General features: G+C 39.0%; 1 protein-coding gene across 1 annotated transcript in view; it reads right to left on the reverse strand.

The window, feature by feature from the left end:
- Positions 1–2,728: 2,728 nt before the first annotated feature.
- The window catches only part of EPB41L4A (erythrocyte membrane protein band 4.1 like 4A), a 325,161-nt gene continuing 307,031 nt past the window's right edge, over positions 2,729–20,858 (reverse strand). Inside the window, exons 19-23 of the mRNA XM_064274891.1 lie at positions 8,978–9,025; positions 8,293–8,361; positions 7,204–7,314; positions 5,983–6,064; positions 2,729–2,895 (exon numbers count right to left, since the gene is read on the reverse strand). Of these exons, the coding sequence (XP_064130961.1) occupies positions 2,767–2,895; positions 5,983–6,064; positions 7,204–7,314; positions 8,293–8,361; positions 8,978–9,025 (439 nt within the window). The 3' untranslated portion in view covers positions 2,729–2,766. The remainder of the gene's footprint in view (positions 2,896–5,982; positions 6,065–7,203; positions 7,315–8,292; positions 8,362–8,977; positions 9,026–20,858) is intronic.

The following is a 20,858-nucleotide window of genomic DNA, read 5'->3' on the forward strand; positions in this document are numbered from 1 at the left end:
AGTTCAAGGTTAAGTTAAACAGCAAATAGGACAGCCTCTTGCCAGCTTAATCTTTGCCAACTAAAGGTTTTGCTGTTTTTTCTGGGTAGTCTGGAGAAACAATATATAGTACTGGGGTTCAGGATGTACCAAATGTAAATATTTGCTTGCCATATTAAATGCTTTTATTTTTTCTCTCTTAGGATGACCTTTGTGGTGATTTTGAGTTTTTGATCTTCAGAGAAGTTACTTGGATCATACAAAATTTCAGGAATCTGAGGAGTACTGAAATAATTGCCTTTGGACAGCCCATAATTAGGTGTTTAAAGCAATGGGGAATAAAAATAGTTTACTGTGCTTCTTGGGGGTTTGCGTTTTGAGTGATTAACTGTCAGAAAATAACATTTTTTTACCAAATCATTAGAGGTTTGTTTCCACCCCTAGAGCCGCTCAAAGGAAAAATATAGTCAAATATAGGATCTATTTTAATTGATTATTCTGCCTCGCTTTTAACAATTAAGGTTGCACATTGCAGTGGGGTGGGGAGTGAAGAAGAAAATGCTAGTCAATTTCAAAGTTATGTGATGCAGTCATAGTCACTGATACCCCTACGAAACACAGACTGTTCGACCCAAAGACCAGAACTAGATTAACTGGTTTCTAGGTTATAGATGTGCTTTATATTGTCACTGCAGGTTTTTTGTTTTCTTTTTTACTAGATTGTATACTTAGGTAGGCATACCTGCTGTTTTTTTGTTGTTACAAGAAGGAACAATCATGTCATTCAAAAATTTTATTGAAAGCACTGTACTAAGTGCTGGAACACAGTAAAAGCAAAACACAACTCCTCCATTTGGAACCTTACAAATCAATAGAGGAAATGTCATCACAAATGTAAAACTGCCTTTGTGAAACAAATTCCATGGTAGAATTTAACACAAGTCAGAGGAAGCAGAATTATGTGCAAGTACCACTATTTTCCAGCCAAAGTTGGGGAAATGGCATGTGAGAGGCCCTGGATATGTCCATCCAAATTTATCTGGCAGTCTGGCCACTTTCCCTTTTCAGTGCCCTAGTTTAGATAAGAGGTGAGTGCTTCATGAAGCTTGTAAAAAGGCCATTATGGGAGCTGGAGCATTAGGAGATGATGCTGAAAAGGAGGTAGGTAGAAGCCAGACCAGTTAAAGTTTTGTTTGTGTTAAAACAGGTGGAAAGCCATGGGAGGAAGAAGTTTAGGTAGTGGTTTTTGGAAAAAATTTTAGCTGTCATGTGAAGGAACTGGAGGAAGAAGAAAAGGGGTATAGGAGGGCTGGTTAGAAGACTGGCGATTCTGAAAACGCTGTGAAGCAGATTTACTTTACATACGGTTGCCATGAGTGGGAGCCGACTCCACTATTTCAATAATCCAGCTTTGGCGAGTGTGATAAACTCTGGAGCTAAGATAGGGATTGGTTGGTAATGGGGGACTTGTCCAAAATGACTCTTAGGTGTTTACCTTGCACAGGTATAATGGCCCAAAGTCCAGCTGAGGGGGGTGTATTTTAAATTTGTTGAGCTTTAATTGTCTCCAAGAAATCAAAGTGACCTCAAACGGGCAGTGGAATATATTGGTCTGTTTAAGCAAGAGAAATCTTAAGACCATGAGTGGGGGGTTTGAGAAACAAGTAATGGCAAGGTAGGATAGGATAAGCTGCAGAACATGCTCACAAAAGGTAGAAGCAAAAGAGTGTTGCAAGAAGATCTAAGAGTTGCCCTTCGGGTTTGGTGTGACAGTGACCTTAACCAGGGCAGCTTGAGTGGAGTAGTAGGGGTCAATCCAGATAAAGAGATGGTTTATAACCAGGATTAGGTAATGAACTGGGGGGCAGAGACTAAAGAATCCTATCTACAAATTTGCTGAGAAGGGGAGAGAAATAATAGGTGGAGAGGGATTTGAAGTTGTGAAAGTAGGTTTAAGTGGCAAGGACTTAGCTGAGAAGAAGGATAAAAAAGGATCCTGAAGAGGATGGAATCCAAAGCACAGTTGAGGAATAGAAGATGAGGGAAGGTTTAGGGTTGACAGCTGTGGGCCAGTTTGTGTATGGCAACAGGAAGATAGAAGTTCTGGGAAGAAGATGGCAAAGTCATCTACAGAGAGGAAAGGTCTGAAATAAGTCATTGGGGAGAGCAGCCATTTGAGGTCAAGGGTCGTGAATTTATAAGGTAGAGGTTAACAAAAATGCACATTTACCTTGAAAACACAAGGGCACTTCAGAAATTAAAAGGCAACACTTAATAAGCGTTTTACATCATTGGAAATCACCTGTGGAACCTACTGCCACAAAGTACAGTATACAAAGAACTTACTATGATAAAATGTCCACGGTCTGGAAATGATACTTGGCCCTTGTGCATTGAGCACTGACTGAGAACCACCTGGAGTTGGGAAGAGCTTTTCGTCCCACTTGGTGTACTACTGCACAGCTAGCAAGCTGCAGTCCAGGATTCCAAACCTTGACCTGGTCTTGGCTGTGGTGGGCACAGATACTCAAGAGTTGAGTGATAAGCATCCTGTCCCAGTATGGACATGTGGCATGTGAATGCATTTTTACAAGTCTGTCCTTCCAGATACCAAAATTAAAAAAATCCTTCACAAGTATGCTGTAGTTTCAAACCTTTAAAGAAGCAAGAGGCTATATTCTTGTGAAGAAACACTTGCAGGTCCAGGATGTTTAAACAATTATAATTCACAGTGTCAAAGTAACAATGGCACACACCCTTCCCATCCCAAATCCTTCTTCACTGGTATCAAGTCTCTATCTTGAGACGTGAAGCTTGGACAGTTTTTATTGTTTTTGCTGTGTGTTTTCCAGCCAGATTGCTTGTAGATGTCTGAGATTTTTCTTCAATCAGGCTATCTTTAGACCCGTTTCTTCTCTAAAGGAACATGTATTTGAAAAGTATAGAAAGTAAGATTCAGAAGAGGGGAACACAGCCAAATATGAAAATACATTAGAAATTACTGAGCTTTTGTTAAGTTTTAAACATCAAGTTACTATTCAAGAATGGTTAATACCAAAGGCTTTTCAATCAGTATTCCCTCTATTTTGTTTAGGTAACTGCTAAATAAATAACTGCATGAATAAGACTATATGTACAAATAGTTTGATCTTAAAATTCTGACAGTAATGCATAATGAGTATTTTATTCATGAAAATTAGGCATAAATCTCAATCCATTTCACCCAAATAAGTGTAACATTTCTTTCGTAGAGTCATTGCTAAACCAAGTTCTCAGGTGTACTTTTTTGAAGAGGACAAGATGAGAATGGGGAGGTTGAGGTAATTTATAATCTTCCTTGATATATATTTCCAGTAGTCACTGAATTAAAACCTCCACAACACAGTGTCCTGGGGATTGCCATACTTGGGGCTAGAGATACCTGTCAGCGGGGGGATGAATGTCTCAAGGGGACTTGGAATATGCATGCCACTGGGACACTCCAGTCCCTTCACATGGTGGCCAGATCAGTGGCTTCCTTTTGGCCCTCAGAATAAAATGGAAACTCCTTTCCTGGAGCCTTTAAGGCCTTGCTCCATTATCTGCCATTCCCCTCACTGTGCTCTGGCCACATTGGTCTTCTAGCCTCAGCAGATTTTCCCAGGCTCCTCCCTCAGCCTACAAAGCTGGCTCCTCACAGGCTATGTCTCAGCTGTAAATGGCACTTCCACAGTCTGGCCTCTGACCACCCTATTTTAAGTGTGGACACCCTGTTGATTGTGTAGCTCAGCCTTTTGTTTTCTTCATATTGCTTATCTTAATTTGTATTTCTTTTGCCTGTTTTATGTTTGGCAAATATTTTCTGTAAAGGACCAGATTTTGGACCACATCCTGTCTCTGTTGCATAGTCTGGTTTGTGTGAGTGTGTGTTTTTAAACAACCCTTTTAAAATGTAGAAAACATTATTACCTCCAGGGGCTTACAGAAACAGGCAGCAGGCTGGATTGGGCCCATAAGCCAATCCCTTGTCTAGGTACTTCCCAATGCCCAGACAAGTGCCTGTCAGTCCTCAGATGTGCTCGATGGGTATTTCTTAAGTTGAAAACCAAAGGTGTCCCGGAGACAGGACTACAATTAGTTCCCTTGATCAGAAGGTGCAGTGAGTTGTTCTCATATGCAGCAAAGTGAGAACTACTCTTTCAACACTAATGTGTATAACACAAGATTTTTCAGATTCCTAGGTGATAATGATTAGTAGGAAATCTAGAGCAGTTGGAAAAGCAAAAATACAGTAAAATAAAATTTCTATTTGTATTGAAGCCATCTTTAAGACCCCCCCCCCAAAAAAAAAGCTCTGGAAAATGAGTATTAATCTGCACAGTAACCTATGAGGTAGATTATTTATCTACATTATATGGAAATTAAGGCTTAGAAATTAAGCTCAAAGTCACACAAGTAGGTGCAGATGAGACACAAATGCATGTCAATCTGAATGCAGAAAATTAAGAAGATAATTTTGAAAAAGTGCTATAGGCTGGCAACAAAAATTGTCTGCTTGGAAAACCTATTAGCTCTCCCAGATTTTGTGGAATTGGAGATGCAAGTTTTAGTGGAAGTTGTGGTTTGCCACCCAGATCCCTGTTCAGGGCAGAGACGCTCACTCCCCTAGATGCTGGGAATGCTGGCTGCTGTGCGGCTCCAAACAGTCCCTCCCCTGGAACTGCCTGCAGCTGAAGACAGCCACCTTGCCCAAGGTTATGCCCCCTCCAAGGACACCCTGTGTGCAATGACAGCTTGATGATGTGTGTAAAGACCCAGCCCCCTTGCCTCATGGTGTGGGATGAATCTGAAGGCTCATCTCAGCCTCAGAGCTCCCCATGGAACCAGCTGTGGCCTTTATTGGCACTGTATTACAGTTCAATTCTTGCCTTTCCCCAAACCTATTTTCTTTCACTCAACAAATGTTGGCCCTAAGGGTGTTCTGCAATGAACTTCCTACTCAGAAGCTAATTCTAGGCAACCTAACCTCAATCATTTCAGGGTTTTTCTGTCCTTGTTCAAATCATTGATAAAAAAGTGAAACAAGGCAAACGGGGCAGCACATGCCCCTTAGTCCAGGTTCTTAGGTGGTCCATGAACGCCCTGGATTTACATATAAAACTGCATATGCTTACATATGAAGAGAGAGACAGTAGTCACAACTGGCTTTTCAAAGGGATCCGTGCTCTAAAAAAGACTGAAAACCACAGTATGGCAAATGATAGACTGACAGTGACCCATAATTAATATCATCCTTGTTTTTAGTGTAATCATTTAACCAGATATGAATCCATCCAGCTATTTGATACAGCCCACCCTTTTTCCCACCTTGTTAAAAAATATGAGATGGTGTCACTTTGCTGAACTATGGTTACTATAGTGCTTCACTGATGTAGCCATCCAATTTAGCAGTTTTAAATTGATATTGCAAAAGCAGCTATGTGCTCTGTTATGTCCTTGAATTACCTTTTAACCACATTTTTTTAAAACATTTCCAAGTGAACATCATTCTCTTTGATGGAGAAGACAGAAACAAAATGGGACTTGAGTAGTTCTGCTGTCTGCCGTCAGTTAACAATTGAACATCTGCCCTAAAGAGGCTATCACTTTCTTGCTTCACGGGCTCAGAAAAATATCTAAAAATATTTTCTTTTAACTAGTGAAGCTATTATTTTTTGTTGTTGTTCTGTCTCCAAATCTTAAAATCTTTATTATTCTTGGCTTTGTCCCCAAGCCTCAGATCACTTTAGATCTTGTGCTCCCTCTAGCTTTTATTCCTAACGTAACTCTTTCCAGGTTGTACCTTGGTTCTTGATCATGCATTCCTCCTCCCTTCTTCTTCCATGTTGGGTACACATTCTTTTAAAATATAGAATCTTAGAATGATGTTAAGATTTATCGCCCTACCTGCCAAAGGAACCTTCAGAAAGGTGCTTCTCAAAATTGTTATCAGTCAACCCTTCATGAAGCTTTATTATCACTAACCTGATGAACTGTAGAGCCACCAGAACCCTGAGCATCCGAGGAACGGGTCACCGGAAGTGGAGGTACTAGATCCGTTTTTGAACTGCAGAAAGTGAGTCTTGGAATTAATGATTACAACAGTACCAAGAATCAGAACTTGAGTTGGAGGGCCATAGGGTAGAAAGCATGTTTTATACACCCTTGTATTCTGTACAGGGTCTACCACAGTGCTTGACACAAACAAGCATCTAATAAATGTTTTTTTGATTAAGTTAGGAGATTAAGTGATTTACCCAAAGTCACAGCTAATAAATGGAAGAACCAAAAATAAAATATAGGTATGTTTCCTATGTACTTCTCTCACTGTGACAAATTATCACATCTCTTTTTAATTTATTCTAATATCTAGACAAATATGTGGCCATTGATACTTCTCTTTTAAAAATCTTATAGAACTGTATAAAATGTGCTTTAAATTTTTACAAACAACATCAAATGAAAAAACCTGGCCTATACCTCTCTCCACTAGGCTAGACTATCTGACAGCTTATTTAATGCTTATCAAAGTTTTGAGCCTTAATTCAGAGTTTACTGGCTAACATTCTTAGCCAGCAATATCAGGTATATGAATTTTCATGACTAGTACTTTTACAAGTGAATGCATAATTATATCATTAACACATTCATTTAAAGAACAGTATCATGTGTCAAGCTAAGACATGGTCCCTATCCTCGAAAGAAACAATAATAAGGCACACACATTTGTTGTAGCAAAAGAAGAGGCAAAAGGCCATTAGATCAAAAAGAAATTCTTGGGCCAACCTACTTCTCTCAGATCTTAGATTTGAGTTAGATTAATTAAAAAACATTTGTTAGATGCCTATTTGTGTTAAGCACTGTGATTGCATTATTCACAATAGAATTGCTCATACATTTCTTTCATAAAGCTTCCTTTCCTCTAAAAACTTCAATATATTGCTTGTAAATGCCTTGATGTGGCCAAGTGTAGTCTAGATTAATGTGATAGCTGCCAGCCACGTGCAACCAAGTTTAAATTAATTAAAATTAACAAAATTAATTTCTCAGTCACACTAGCCACATTTCAAATACTAAACAGATATATATATATGTGTGTGTGTATATATACATATATATAGAACATGTCCACCATGGAAGAAACTTCTATTGGACTGCATTGGTCTAGGGCCATAAGGAGGACGACACACAGGCCTGGCCACTTACTTCACTTCTGAGAGAACGGATCGCTCTCCATCTGAACACTGGGACCGGCGATACTGGCGGTAACTTCGTGGGGAATGAGAATGCCTGATACGGATTGGATCACCTTGTGTCCTAAACAAGCAACGAAAAAACATGGACACAAACACACCAAAAGTCAGACAGGATAATTTTCAGTTCTTCCGTAAAGAACAGAGTTCTTCCTGTATCTTGAGACCTCAAAGGAATAATGGCTTTTAGAATTTTTAAAATAATTTTTTACTTTTCTCCAGACTTTTGGGAGTCTGGATGTCTTAAAATTGCACAAGTAGGAAACTGCTCACTTCACCATACCTGAAAATGAAACTATTTACACTGTGTGTATATATTTTTTTTAACCATCAAATTTTAATGAAATTATTCCCTGTGTGGAATTTTCTACAGTGGGTGTGGAAGAAAAAAGATCTACAATGTATGGAAAATGGCATTCCTATCAGAAAATACTGGTTACTGCCCTAGTTACTAACTAACCCGTCATTAAAAGTTCAATCTTTAGCCTGAAGATATGGGGTAAGCAGGGCAGCGTGTCCCAGCCTGCATTTTGCCTTGGGTAGGAGGAAGCATAGGTTGCAGAAGGGAAATAATGAAGTAGGCAAGTTAGGCCTCTGCTTCCTCCTGCCAATTACAGAGCTAGGGAGTCCTTTCATGGACATGTTCAATATACTAATTCTATGACAGGGATTGGATGGGGCTTACAGGATGCAGTTTTACAGCCAATGTAATTCTCTTGATGTTAAAGTAATAAAAAGGAACCTTGTTACCAACCAATGAATATCTCAGGAAAGGAATTTATATTTTAAAAAATCTAACATTCATAATCAAAAGCCCATTTGTACCTACCACATATAAGTAAGTGGTTAGTAGGAGATGGAGAGTGATTATACTGAATAAAATAGTTATAAATACAACCTTTTCTCTTTGTAGACACTTTGAGTTCTAGTTAAAGCGTAAAAACAAAGCACTGCATGAAACACCACTGAAGAGTAAGAATGGATCACTCACTTATAATTACTATTAAACCACCTGTGAAAAGATTTTCGAGGACATACTCACTCTATCTTAGTGTATGGAATCTCTTTTAACTGTTCCTCTGACAATCCAGATGGATCCACAAGTTCCCTTCTAGAAGAGAATAAGAAAATGGATCTAATACCTTCCACAACTGACAGGTGAGTTTTCCCTTTCTAACCTTGTCTCAAAACACTTGTTAGTAAAACTTTAAGCAGGGAAGAAAGATTTTAAAACTAGCATGTGTTCTTGGAAAAAACAGAAGGAAAACCTTTTCTGTAGCTCTTTTATCTTCTTCCAATTTTTCTACAACCCAGACTTTCATGATTCATTCCTCATTTGCCTACTAAAAATCTGATGCTCTCCCCCATGGTGGATGTTTTCTGGTGGTGGTTGTGGTTTTTTTTTTTTACTTCTATATCTGCTTTCTTCAGTGTTTATTTGTAAAATACTTGCCTGTCTGGGTTCCACTTATAGGAGAGACCAAATGACCTGAGAGGAGATGTTAGGGCTGCCTGTAAACGGGCTGCTTCCAGAGCCCGCCTCTCCAGCACTGCTGGCGTGGTAACGCACTACCACTGTGAAAGCCATGCAACACATAATAATGAAGAGAATGAGGAATATGTGACAGGCTTCAGCCTCAGGCTGCCTCTCAGCATCAGTGGCCTTACTTGTAAATGCCTTCAAGTTACATTGGTTTTAAAACAATGAAAAAAAAAAAAATACTCACTGAATATGCTTCCATAACTCTTCTTTTGCTTGGATATCGGGGCTTCTCCTGTAATTAGGGAAAACAACACTCATCTCTGCAAACAAGTTGTTTCATCCTACGCTCTAATAGCTAACTTTAACAGAGGTACAACATTAAGAGTTTTCAGACTGCACAGTTTATTTAACAGTTGAAACCAGTCAAGGAAAGACTGGGAGAGCGAATGTGTGATAGTATAAAGATATTAGATGATTTATCTGCTAGTCCCACTAAAGGAAAACCACATAAAAACCAGAGTAGGGTTTCATTTAATGAAAGAGCTTAGGACTTCAGGCACATCTGCACAACTACCAGCGGTGATTGTACAATGAAGAATGATCTGGGGCTTCTGTTTCTGGTCATTCCAGCTATTTCTAAGTAAAACAAGAAAAAAAACAAGAGCCTATCCTAATTCTGAAATATGAGAATCCAAACATGATATGTAATTACCTAGTAGAAGCAGCAACTGGAAGGGAAAAGGAACTAGTAAGACAGCCCAGGTGGTAAAGCCAAAGATGCCAATGACCCATCTTTCATGTTTCATCTGATATTGCATTTCTGTGCCAAATCTTGGGCCTGCAAATGCTAGAACCTATCTGTGGCCTCTGTTCATGCTGCCACCCTCTATATATCCTTTTCTATTCCCAAATACAGACCCCACAAATCCCTGCTCCACCAGAAACATGTAAGTAGAAATTATGTCACTACCATTAAGACCAGTTGCCACTGAGTTGATTCTGAACATGGAGACCCATGTATGTCAGAGCAGAACTGTGTTCTACAGTGTTTTCAATAGCTGACTTTTCAGAAGTAGATTGCCAGGCCTTTCTTCTGAGGTGCCTCTGGGTGGACTCTAACCTTTTGGTTAGCAGCCGAGCATGTTAACTGTTTGCACCACCCAGGAACTCTACTACATGTAGCCTAGAATGAGAAACCCAAGTCTGCATTCCTGTGTTCTCATTCCCCATAGTTAGTAAGTAGCAATGAATACTTGTTACCACTGCAATCGTCACTACAGAATGACTTTTTTCCTAGTGAGAAAATGAGAGCAAGCTTTCCTCTGTTCAAGTGAACTAAGGTCTAATAATAGGCCAAAAATCCACAAAGGACTCAATAACAATTAAAAAGCCTGAAGCTAAGCAAAGTTACTGATACACTCTGACCTGTGGAATTTTAAATTCATAATTTGTATCAGTATTTTCAGGGCTCAATATCACTTTCAACATATGATACCATTATTGCTTTCACTTATCTCAGTTAATAAGGAATTCTGGCAGGGCCTTCTGAGCTCTCACAGAGTAGGTTAAGCTTCTTTCTAGCAATTGAATTGGCTATTTTTCCTTTGTGGAGAGGAGAATATCTCTGTGTGAAGATCTTTTAATCAACTCAAAATGGGTCAAACATTGAAAATAAGGGGCAGGGGATGATGAGTTGGTCTCAGACATATAAAGTGTAGAAGAACATGGCATCAGGATTGGAGGAAGACCCTAACGACCTGTGATATGCAGATAACACAACATTACTTGCTGAAAATGAAGAGGACTTGAAGCAATTACTGATGAAGATCAAAGACTACAATCTTTAGTATGATTACATCTCGACATAAAGAAAACAAAATTCCTCACAACTGGGCCAATAAGCCACATCATGATAAACAGAGAAAAGATAGAAGTTGCCAAGCATTTCATTTTACTTGGATCCACAATCAACACTCACAAAAGCAGCAGTCAAGAAATCAAAAGAGGCATTGTACTAGGCAAACTGCTTCAAAAGATCTCTTTAAAGTGTTAAAAAGCAAAAACGTTACTTTGAGGACTAAGGTACATCTGACCCAAGCCATGGCATTTTTGATTGCCTCATATGCATACGAAAGCTGGACAATGAATAAGGAAGACCAAAGACGAATTGATGTTTTTGAATTATGATGTTGGCAAAGAATACTGAATATACCATGGACTGCCAGAAGAATGAACAAACCTGCCTTGGAAGAAGTACAGCCAGAGTGTTCCTTTGAGGCAAGGATGGCAAGACTTCATCTCATATACTTTGGATATGGTATCAGGAGGGACCAGTCCCTGGAGAAGTACATTATGCTTGTTAAACTAGAGAGTCAGTGAAAAAGAGGAAGACCCTCAACGGGATGGATTGATACAGTGGCTGCAACAATGGGCTCAAGCATAGCCAAAGATTGTAAGGATGGCACAGGACCAGGCAGTGTTTCCTTCTGTTGTGCATAGGGTCGCTATGAGTCAGAACAGACTCAACAACAGCTAATGCCAGAGAGAGACGGTTCAGTTACAACTATACCCCAGCATTCAATTCTCACAGAAAGTCACCAAAGAGCCTAAAGCATTATATCTAGGCTTAGGAGGCTATTCTACTGATAACCATTATTATTCTAGGAAGGTGCCAACAGTGAGGGAGTTAACTGGCTTTGAGGTGTAGCAGGATTTCTCAGTCTCAGCATTGCTGTCATTTTGGGTTGGATAATTCTCTGTGGTGGGGGACTGTCCCATGCATCACAGGATGATTAATAGCACTGCTGGCCTCTATCCACCAGGTAGGTGCCAGCAGCACATCCCCAATTGTGATAGCCACAAATGTCTCCAGATATTGCCAAATGTCTCCTGGGGGACAAAATTGCCCCAGTTGAAGACAACTGGTCTAGTGTATGATTTTGGAAGTAAGGTGGGTGAAGGAACTGAGAGGCCAATTTACTGTGAAAATCCATGATGTGGCTATTGAAATAGTATTGGAGAGAGTGACAGTGAGGCAAGTACTAAATTTTACAAGGGAAAGTGACCCAAAGGCACAGCTGATGAGAGCTACAAGGAGGAGTAGTGAGTGGTATAACTTGATGGCATAGATTCAAAGCTGTGTGCTTTCAGGGAGGCAAGAGGTAGGATGAGAAAAAGCAATGAGGACAAGGAGGACATACACCTCCCATGACCATCCAGGCATAGTGCAAAGGAAGTGAGAGATGGTGAATATGAATAATATATAAAAGAATGATAACTGAGTATTTCTGAGTGTTGGAATTGCAGGTAATTTTATACTTTTCTATCTTCTCTGATTTTTTTTTTTTTTTAGCCACAAAGCCTCTTACCCTCAATTATCAGAAAAAAAATAAATAATGGCATTTTCATGTTCAAAAAAGTTTCTATTGTTATTCCACAGGATGTGCCTTTCATTCTCATCCCTGAAGCATCAACGGAAATGTTATCTTAACATGAATGAGGACGTCAGTCCTTCCAGCCATAAATATTGTTGCTAAATGATTCAAGAATTTAGTTTATACCTTTAAATTCTATCATACTATAATAGACATGTTTTTAACTAAACAGAATTCTGAAACGGTGAGCAGTTTCAAACAGCTTTAAGGCACGGAAAAGTTCCAAAGCCAAAATATCAAATGCAAATTTCCTCCAATTGCGGGACCACCTGCGATTTTACAAACGTAAACACAAGTTACATGCTAATGAGGAATGTATTGTTTTTCTGCCTCAATCTGCACAGACTTAATTAGTAATTTAGGATGAATTCATGATCTGCAGCATACCATCATTTTGTGGATTTAGAAAGCTATGGAATTTTAACAGCCATTTTTCTTTAACTAAAAGACCCTTAATTATGCAGATGTTTTACTTGAAGTCCCCAAAGAAGCCCCTAATGAAATAGAGCCCTGAGTTATCTATAGATATGACATACGTAAAAAATAAACACGTAGTCAAACATTAGTCCAATATTTTTCAAAAGCAGCCCTCATTCACACCTTATACAAATGCCCCCACTTTAATGTTCATTTTTTCAGAGAAATTAGATTCATGAGACATCATTTAAAAATTATGTTCCCCTCTTCCAAAAGCCTAAATTAAGAAGACACTTCACAAAGCTCCAGAGGGCTAAACCCCAACACTGCATATGGTCCTATATTGTTGTTGCCATTGTTTCTTGCCATCAAGTCAACTCTGACTCATGGTGACCATATGAATGCAGGGTAGAACTGCTCCCTAGGGTTTTCAAGGCTATGACCTTTCTGAAACAGGTCACCAGGCCTGCCTTCTAAAGTGCCTCTAGGTAGGTTCAAGCTACCATCCCTTTGGGTCAGTAGTGGAGCGCTTAACTGTTTGGGCCATATACATCCCCCAAATGCTCCAATTATATCACCTAAAAAATATTATACTATAATATTTGTTACATATTATAATACACTACAATATGTGCTATATTTCGCATACTATATTAAATTACTAAAAAAATAATAAATACAGCAACATTTGACTTTTATCATTTTTGTGGTCTTTATACTGACCACTGCTGTAAAACGAAATTTATAGTTAAAAATATATTAAGAAAACTTTTACATTTGCATAACACCTTTGTTAAAGAATTCAAAGCACTTAACAGACATCTCAGTAATTCTCCATCATATTCCTGAGTGGTCAGAATAAATTTAATTAGAAGATATAGAGTTCTTCTTATCCTTCTCCTCCTTCCTCTTCTACCCACCTTCAGAATTAAAGAAGCACTCAGAAGCCACTGAGCCCCAGCAACCGAGCTTTGAAGATAGCTTAGGAGTCACTTCTAGGGGCTTAACGTTAAATGTTTACCCTAATGCACCAGGTTTCTGTTTCTGTTTAACGAGGAACATTTCTTCATCCTTACAACCTCATTTCCCACGTTATTTTTTTTCAATAAATATAGTAGGACATTATGACCACCAGAGGGAGCCCCAGCCTTCTTGTGCGCACAATTGAAACTACCAAAATTATTGTTTTAGCTTTAGTGCCTCTTCCAAATATCCCAAGAAGTAAAGGTACACCCATAGAAGAGTAGTTTCAGCACAGCTGATTTTTTTCTAATGATGTTGAACATGAATGTCAAGGCAATACAGCTGAAAAACGTACTAGATAGAAGCATACTGCTTAATGTTTTGCTGGAGGAAATCCACTCGTCTTTGAGCTTAATGTGTTTTTTAGGAGAGAGGGGTTTTGCATTTTATAGTGCTGTGTCTGATATTTAATAAACTAGCTAACAATTAATATGATTTTCTAGCTTTTCAATGAGAATAAACAAACAGAATGAATAACAATGTATCATAGTATTCTGACCTTCAGTGGCTACTTCTGCATGGACAATTTATAGGCACTGCAGGAGGAACTCAGGAATGTGAGAGTAATGAGAGAGAAGTTGTTTACTGTATTTCTCAAATGCTGCATGTACATCTGAAGAACAAAATTTAATTACTTTCCTCAGATGCTGCTGGTAGCAATGCTCCCACCTTTTAAAAAAAGCTGTAGTTGTTCCTAAACTTCCATAGAACTAAATTCTAATTTTTAAGGACTTTATATGAGTTGGCCCCACCGCAATCTCTTCACTTCTCACCTCAAGGGAAGAAAACAAAAATCATGTATCTTGTAGTAGTTCTAGAGATAAACAGAACTGGAGATCTTGCTAGTAACAGTAACTTCCATTTGTGAATGTTTACTATATGACAGGCACTTGACTTATGTGACCTCACTTAATGTTCAGCAGAACTCTGTGAGGAGGGTATTATCTCTGTTGTACAAATGAGGAACTGGAAGTTCATGGAGATTAGGTAATAAGCTAAAATTGGTAGTTTCAGAATGTGAACAGAGGTCTGACAGCAGCACTCAGCTGATATTTTCTTAATTGGGAATAAACCCCAGGTTTTTGGTGTCATGGATCAAATAAAAAACAGCCCACTTTGTTTTATATAAAGGTATCCATCATCCATCATCTGGTAGAGTTATAATACTTTTTTCCAGCTGCCTACTTGACATTTCCACTTGACTGCCTACTTGGCATGTCAACAAAAATCTTGATCCTCTTTCCTCACACATCCCCATAGATCCTTTCCCAACTGAGTAAAAAAACAACATGGCATTTACCCAGTTGTTCAGGACACAACCTAAAAATCATCCATAATTCCTCTCACAATACTAATCTGTGAGCTGTACTTCTAAAATACATATTTGTGTAACTTATCTTCATTTCTACTACTTCCACCCTCTTCCAAGCCAAAACCATCTCCCACATTAATGAACAGAGATACCGGCAGTATTAGGAGATAAAGATTTGCTGCAATAAAAATGGAAAAATCATGCTGGGCACTTTGGACATACAACCATGACCTTAAAAAGACCGTGCTTTAGGAGTAAGGACGAAGCCTAAAGAAAACACATCCTAGCACTGTTGTTGTTAGGTGCTCTCGAGTCAGTTCCAACTCATAGCAAGCCTATGTACAACAGAACTAAACACAGCCCAGTTCTGCACCAGCCTCACAATCCTTGTTATGCTTAAGCCCATTGCTGCAGCCACAGTATCTATCCATCTCCTTGACGGTCTTTCTCTTTTTCACTGACCCTCTACTTTACCAAGCATGATGTCCTTCCCCAGGGACTGATCCTCCTGATAACATGTCCAAAGTATGTGAGACGTAGTCTTGCCATCTTTGGTTTTAAGGAGCATTCTGGACGTACTTCTTCTAAGACAGATTTGTTCACTCTTTTGGCAGTCCATGTAATATTCAATTTTCTTCTCTAACACCACAATTCAAAGGCGTCGATTCTTCCTCAGTCTTCCTTATTCATTGTCCAGCTTTCACATGCATATGAGGCAGTTGAAAACACCATGGCTTGGGTCAGGTGCACCTTAGTCTTCAGAGTGACATCTTTGCTTTTCAACACTTTAAAGAGGTCTTTTGCATCAACTTTGCGCAATACAATGCCTCTTTTGATTTCTTGACTGCTTCCTCCATGGGTGTTGACTTTGGATCCAAGTAAAATGAAATCCTTGACAACTTCTATCTTTTCTCTGTTTATCATGATGTTGCTCATTGGTCCAGTTGTGAGGATTTTTGTTTTCTTTATGTTGAGGTGCAATCCATACTGAAGGCTGTGGTCTTTGATCTTCATCAGTAAGTGCTTCAAGTCCTCTTCACTTTCAGCAAGCAAGGCTGTGTCATCAGCATAACGCAGCTTGTTAATGAGTCTTCCTCCAATCCTGATGCCCCATTCTTCTTCATATAGTCCAGCTTCTCAGATTATTTGCTCAGCATACAGATTGAATAGGTATGGTGAAAGGATACAACCCTGACACACACCCTTCCTGACTTTAAACCACGCACCCTTGTTCTGTTCAAATGACTGCTGCTTCATCTGTGTACAGGTTCCTCACGAGCACAATTAAGTGTTCTGAAACTCTCATTCTTCGCAATGTTATCCATAATTTTTTATGATCCACACAGTCAAATGCCTTAGCATAGTCGATAAAACACAGGTAAACATCCTTCTGGTATTCTCTGCTTTCAGCCAGGATCCATCTGACATCAGCAATGATATCCCTTGTTCTGCATACTCTTCTGAATCCTGCTTCAATTTCTGGCAGTTCCCTGTTGATATACTGCTGCAGCCACTTTTCAATGATTTTCAAAAAATTTCACTTGCATGTGATATTAATGATATTATTTGATAGTTTCTGCATTCGGTTGGTTCACCTTACTTGGGACCAGGCATAAATATGGATCTCTTCCAGTCTGCTGGTCAGATAGTTATCTTCCAAATTTCTTGGCATAGACAAGTGAGTACTTCCAGGGCTGTATCCATTTGTTGAAACATCTCAACTGGTATTCTGTCAATCCCTGGAGCCTTGTTCTTCCCCAATTCCTTCAGTGCAGCTTGAACTTCTTCTTTCATATCATTGGTTCCTGATCATATGCTACCTCCTGAAATGGTTGAACACTGACCAATTCTTTTTGGCATAGTAACTTTGTATATTCCTTCCATCTTCATTGGATGCTTCCTGCATCATGGAAATATTTTCCCTGTAGAGTCCTTTAATGTTGCAACTCGAGGCTTGAATTTTTTGTTCAGTTCTATCAGCTCGAGAAATGTTGAGCCCGTTCTCCCTTTGGTGTTCTAGCTCCAGGTTTTTGCACATGTGATCATAATACTTTGTCTTCTCTAGTCACCCGTTGAAAACTTCTGTTCAGTTCTTTTAGTTCATTTCTTCCTTTTGCTTTAGCTACTCCACATTCAAGAGCAAGTGTCAGAGTCTCTTCTAACATCCATGTTGGTCTTTTCTTTCCTTCCTCCCTTTTTAATGACCTCTTGCTTTCTTCATGTAGGATGTCCTTGATGTTATTCCACAACTTGTCTGGTCTTCAGTCACTGGCATTTAATGCATCAAATCTATTCTTTAGATGGTCTCTAAATTCAGGAGGGATATACTTAATGTTGTACTTTGGCTCTCATGTACTCGTTCTAGTTTTCTCCAGTTTCAACTTGAACTTGCATGTGAGCAATTGACGGTCTGTTCTGCAGTCCCACTTGGCCCCGGCCTTGATCTGACTCATGATATTGAGCTTTTCTGTTGTCTTGTTCCACAGATGTAATCAATTTAACTCCTATGAATATCCATCTGGTGAGGTCCACATGTATAGTTACTGTTTATGTTGTTGAAAAAAGGTATTTGCAATGAAAAAGTCATTGGTTTTGAGCTTTGACATCGTTTCTCTCACCAAGGCCATATTTTCCAACTACCTATCCTTCTTTGTTTCCAACTTTCACATTCCAATCACTAGTAATCATCAATACATCCTGACTGCATGTTTGATCAATTTCAGACTGCAGAGATTGGTAAAAATCTTCAATTTCTTCATCTTTGGCCTTAGCAGTTGGTGTGTAAATTTGAGTAACAGTTGTATTAACTGGTCTTCCTTGTAGGCGTATGGATGTTATCCTATCACTGACAGTGTTGTACTTCAGACTAGATCTTAAAATGTTCTTTTTATGATGAATGCAACACCATTCCTCTTCAAGTTGTCATTCCTGGCACAGTAGGCTACATGATTGTCCAATTCAAAATGGCCAATACCAGTCCATTTCAGCTCACTGATGCCTAGGATATTGATGTTTATCTGTTCCATTTAATGTTTGACGACTTCCAATTTTCCTAGATTCATGCTTTGTACATTCCATGTTCCAATTATTAATGGATGTTTGAGGTGGGCTCTTCTCATTTTGAGTTGTGCCACATCAGGAAATGAAGGTCCCAAAGGCTTGACTCCATCCATGTCATTAAGGTCGACTCAACTTTGAGGAGGCAGCTCTTCCCCAGATGTATTTTGAGTGCCTTACAACCTGACGGGCTTATCTTCCAGCATTGTATTAGACAATGTACTGCTGTTATTCATAAGCTTTTCACTGGCTAATTTTTTCAGAAGTAGACCATGGGGTCCTTCTTCCTAGCCTGTCTTCATCTGGAAACTCAGCTGAGACCTGTCCACCATGGGTGACCCTGCTGGTATTTGAATACCGGTGGCATAGCTTCCAGCATCACAGCAACATGCAAGCCCCACAGTACATCCAACTAACAGACACGTGGGGGATCCTACAGGACTAGTGAGAGAAACCTATAAAATCTCACCTTATTAAAGGATAAAACCAAGTCTGACAAGATCGAGAGGTTCCAACAGTAACTTAACTACCTGCCAGAACAAAATTTGATACTCTTTAAAGGAAGACAATATAATTGAGACTTCCTACAACATAAAAAAAAACCCAAACCAAATCCACTGCCATCGAGTTGAATCTGACTCATAGGGACCCTATGAATTGTCCCATAGAGTTTCCAAGGAGCGCCTGTGGATTCGAACTGCCAACATTTTGGTTAGCAGCCATAGCACTTAACCACTACGCCACCAGGGTTTCCTCCTACAACATATCATCTAAAATTTCCAGCATATAATAAAAAATTGCTGAGCATGAAAAGAGGCAGGAAAGTGTAACCACAATCGGGGGGGAGGGGGAGGAGTCAAAACAAATGAACCTTGAGAAGACCCAGATGTGGGAATTAGCACACAAGGGCCTCAAATCATCCTTTATAAAAATTTACAACAATTTAAAGAAAATTATGGGTATAGTAAGTTAATAGTTGGGGAATCTCAGCAGAGAAATGGAAAGTATGAAAAGAAGCAAACTGAAATTTTAGAACCGGAAGTACAAAATCTGAAATGAAAAGTTCACAGAGAAAGTTTAATAGCAGATTTGGCCCTGCAGAAAAACAAAAAGTTGATGAAATCTGAAACAGTCAACAGAAATTACTAAAACTGAAAAAAGAGAGAAAAGATTTTTAAAAATGAATAGAGCCTCAACTGCTTATGGGACAATATCAAGTGGTCTAATATATATGTATATACGTAATTGGGCGCCCAGAATGAAAGGAAGAGAGAATGGGTGAAGGAAAAAAATTGAAAAATAATGACCAAAATTTCCCAAATTTGGTGAAAAAACATCAAAGTACAGAAACAAAGTTAAATATAAAGAAAACCACTCTTAGCCACATCAGGGTCAAACAGCTGAACCCAAAGATAAAGAATCATAAAATTAACTACAGGAAAAAGACCCATTACACACAGGGCCTACAGAATGAAGGCTGACTTCTTATTAGAAACAACACAAGGTCAGAAGATAAGCGAACAGTATCTTTACAGTGTGAAAGAAAAAAAAAAAAACTAACCCAGAATTCTGTATCTACTGAAGTAGCTGTCACAAATAAGGGTCAAGATATTTTCGTATAAAATAAAGCTGTGAAAAATTGTCATCTACAGACCTGTACTACAAGAAATGCTAAAGGAAGAAAAGTGATACCAGATGGAAATTCTGATGTAGAGGAAGAAATAAAGCACTATCATGGTAAATATGTGAGTAATTGTGTTAGTTTTCTGTAGCTGCTGTAACAAATTATCACAAATTGGGTGGTTTAAAGCACAAATTTCTGTAGGTCAGAAGTCTGACACAGGTCTCCCTGGGCTGAACCCAAAGTATCAGCAGGGTTGTGTTCCTTCTAGACACTCTAGGGGAGAACCGATTTCCTTGCCTTTTCCAACTTCCAGAAGCTACCTACATTCCTTGGCTTGTGGCCCCTTCTTCCACCTTCAAAGCCAGCAACTACAAATTGAGTCCTTCTCAAACTGCACACACTCTGTCTCTCCTGCCTCCTTTTTCACTTTTAAGGATCCTTGTGATTAAATGGAGCCTTGGTAGCACAGTGGTTAAGAGCTCAGCAATTAGAATTCAGCAGCTGCCCCTTGGAAACCCTATAGGGCTCTTTTACTCTGTCCTACAGGGTTGCTCTGGTGGCGTAGTGGTTAAGTACTACAGCTGCTAACCAAAGGGTTGGCAGTTCGAGTCCACCAGGTGCTCCTTGGAAACTATGGGGCAGTTCTACTCTGTCCTATAGGGTCTCTATGAGTCGGAATCGACTCAACAGTACTGGGTTTGGTTTTGGTTTTTATAGGGTTGCTATGAGTCAGAATCGACTCGATGGCAACAGGTTTTTTTGTGTGTGATTAAATTGGGGCCATTAGATAATCTAAAACAATCTCCATATCAGAAGGTCAGCTGATTAGCAAACTTAATTCTACGTGCAACCTTAATTTCCCTGTGCCGTGTAATATGATATAGTCACAAGTTATGGAAATTAAGACACAGACATCTTTAGGGAGGCATTATAAAGTTCTTCTCTTTATTTTTTGAAATAACTCACTGTTTAAGCAAAGATAACATAATGTGGGATTTCCTACATGCAAAAATAAAGTGTATGGTAATAGCACAAAGAACAGGGAGAGGGGATAATGGAACTATACTTTTCCAAGTTTTCTGTAAAATGTTGCAACTGTAATCCTAAACAGACTGTGATGAGTTAAGGACATATATGGTAAGCTATAGAACAGACACTAAAAAATAATAAAAATGAGGTACAGGTAAGAAGTCAATAGAGAAAGTAAAATGAAATACCAAAAAATATTCAAATAGCACTAAAGAAAGTAGGAAATGAG

This window comes from Loxodonta africana, chromosome 2 (genome assembly GCF_030014295.1).
Source record: "Loxodonta africana isolate mLoxAfr1 chromosome 2, mLoxAfr1.hap2, whole genome shotgun sequence".
Lineage (NCBI taxonomy): Eukaryota > Metazoa > Chordata > Mammalia > Proboscidea > Elephantidae > Loxodonta > Loxodonta africana.